The following is a 1,909-nucleotide window of genomic DNA, read 5'->3' as shown; positions in this document are numbered from 1 at the left end:
ATATATATATATATATATATATATTTGTTTATATGTGCTATTTATTTTAAGCCATTAATAAAACTAATCACAGAACTTTTACATCTTAGGGAAAATGTCTGTCGCATTTCGTTCTTTTTCAAAGGAGTAATTTCAGAGAACCTGTAAGGCCATTTTAATACCAGTTTTAAAGAATATTTTAAAAGAAACAAGATGAAAAAAGTTTTGTGAAGTTTTAACCGGATTATTTATGTAGAGTTTATTCCATGTTTGCCGCTGAGCGGCGCTGTGGCCAATTTACTCAACTTTTTCACGGATACTTCCGGGTTTATTGGGTCAGAGGTCATGCGCACGCGCATACCTTGTTGTGCTTTTGCTTTCAACTTGTTAGCCAGCGGGCTCCAGTGATGTGATGGCCTTTCTGAGCCTGCTCATGCGAAGGCAACTGCCGCGGACCGTCAATCTCTTCAGCCGCCTGGAGGTGCCGCTCGGCAGGCCTGCCCGCGCCGGAGCCTTCCCTGTTAAGAAGCTGCACTCCTCGGCTCGGCTCGGAGAGAAGCCGGGGCCGTTGGCGAAGAGCCGGGCTCTGGAGCAGCAGCAGCAGCTTACTGACCTGGACAAGGCGGACGCTTTGGTAGGTTCCGCCTGTGTGTTTCTTTATTTTATCTTTTTTTACAATTGTTGCTTTTTCTTTCTGATTCTGTTCTAAAGAATATGAAACTCAAATGCAAGTGACYCAGTGTATGAATGGGATTTTCTCTGGTGTTTGCAGATACTGAGGAAGTCACATGAAACAGGTACGTTTGTTTTTGTGTAAATGCYAGTCTTAAAACTCAAGTCCAATTTGTAACAACTTTAAAAATACACATAGGAAGTAATATATTTAAGTGGCGAGTAAACTTAACGAAATTGTGCAGATTAAGACTGTTTTAATAACATTATAAATTAGAGTTTATAATAAGGAAATACTCTTTGTTTGGGTTTGAGACGTGTTTGTAATGTAAAATGTTAATACTTGTCTTAGTTTAACTGTTAAACAATTAGTTTAATGCTGTGTATTGGCACGAWAAACTACAACATTAAGCTGAAACGACTACTTTAGTCAGCTCTTTATAAAGACTTCCAGCAGGTCATATTTACAGCTCATTTTATACCATTTCATGTTCTAAGACCCAGTATATTTTTTAGTCTGGCTTTCATGTCTGTCTGTTTCTCTGGTGCAGGTTTTCTCTCCTGGTTCAGGAATGGTTTGCTGGCCACTGGGATTGGAGTCATCGCTTTTGTTCAGAGCGAAGTGGGCAGAGAAGCGGCGTATGGTACGAGCTTCAGCTGAAATTCAGCTCACTTAAGCTTTAGGACTGTCATCCTGATGCGGTAACATGAATGTGATTCAAGTAGACAGTTTTATTTCCAAACYAGGCTGGACCTCTTCATGAAACATTAATTAGAACCAGGGTGGTGTAAAAACTTGTTCAGATAAATTAATTGCAGAATGTAARTTAACATTTCACAACAATTTATTTTACAAAAATGGCAACTAAATTAACTTCAACCATAATTTTGAAAAAGTTCATCTTTGTGTAAAATCAGAATTAAAAAATGCAATGATTTGCAAATCTCAAATTAAATTTTCTTCACACTGGAACAAACATGACATGAYTTCTCCCACAAATCACCTGTAAACACAGTTCATCGTGCCAATCAGAAATGCTGATCAAAGCTCTATCGTGCAAAGAAAAATCCTTGTGAACACGATCCATACGTTGTCCTCTTTTGATCAGAGCTCATTTAAAATGAACCGCGGATAAAATAAACTGTTCTGTGGTAAAACAAATCAAAATAAGAAAATTTTGGGAAAACCATGCGCAATAATTTTAGTGGAGAAATTTGTCAGTTTGGTTAAAAAAATACAGTGATAAAAAATATATAT

General features: G+C 37.6%; 1 protein-coding gene across 1 annotated transcript; it reads left to right on the top strand.

Moving 5' to 3' along the window:
• Positions 1 to 326: 326 nt before the first annotated feature.
• Positions 327 to 1,891, top strand: tmem160 (transmembrane protein 160). Its single transcript, XM_014005198.1, has 3 exons — positions 327 to 613; positions 752 to 776; positions 1,203 to 1,891. The coding sequence occupies exons 1-3, from the start codon at positions 392 to 394 to the stop codon at positions 1,310 to 1,312; spliced, it is 357 nt and encodes a 118-aa protein (XP_013860652.1). The 5' UTR covers positions 327 to 391; the 3' UTR covers positions 1,313 to 1,891.
• The last annotated feature ends 18 nt before the right edge of the window (positions 1,892 to 1,909 follow it).

The sequence above is a fragment of the Austrofundulus limnaeus genome, unplaced genomic scaffold (genome assembly GCF_001266775.1).
Source record: "Austrofundulus limnaeus strain Quisiro unplaced genomic scaffold, Austrofundulus_limnaeus-1.0 Scaffold29, whole genome shotgun sequence".
Lineage (NCBI taxonomy): Eukaryota > Metazoa > Chordata > Actinopteri > Cyprinodontiformes > Rivulidae > Austrofundulus > Austrofundulus limnaeus.
Note: the sequence above shows the minus strand (reverse complement) of the source record. Positions and strands in the feature narration are given on the sequence as shown.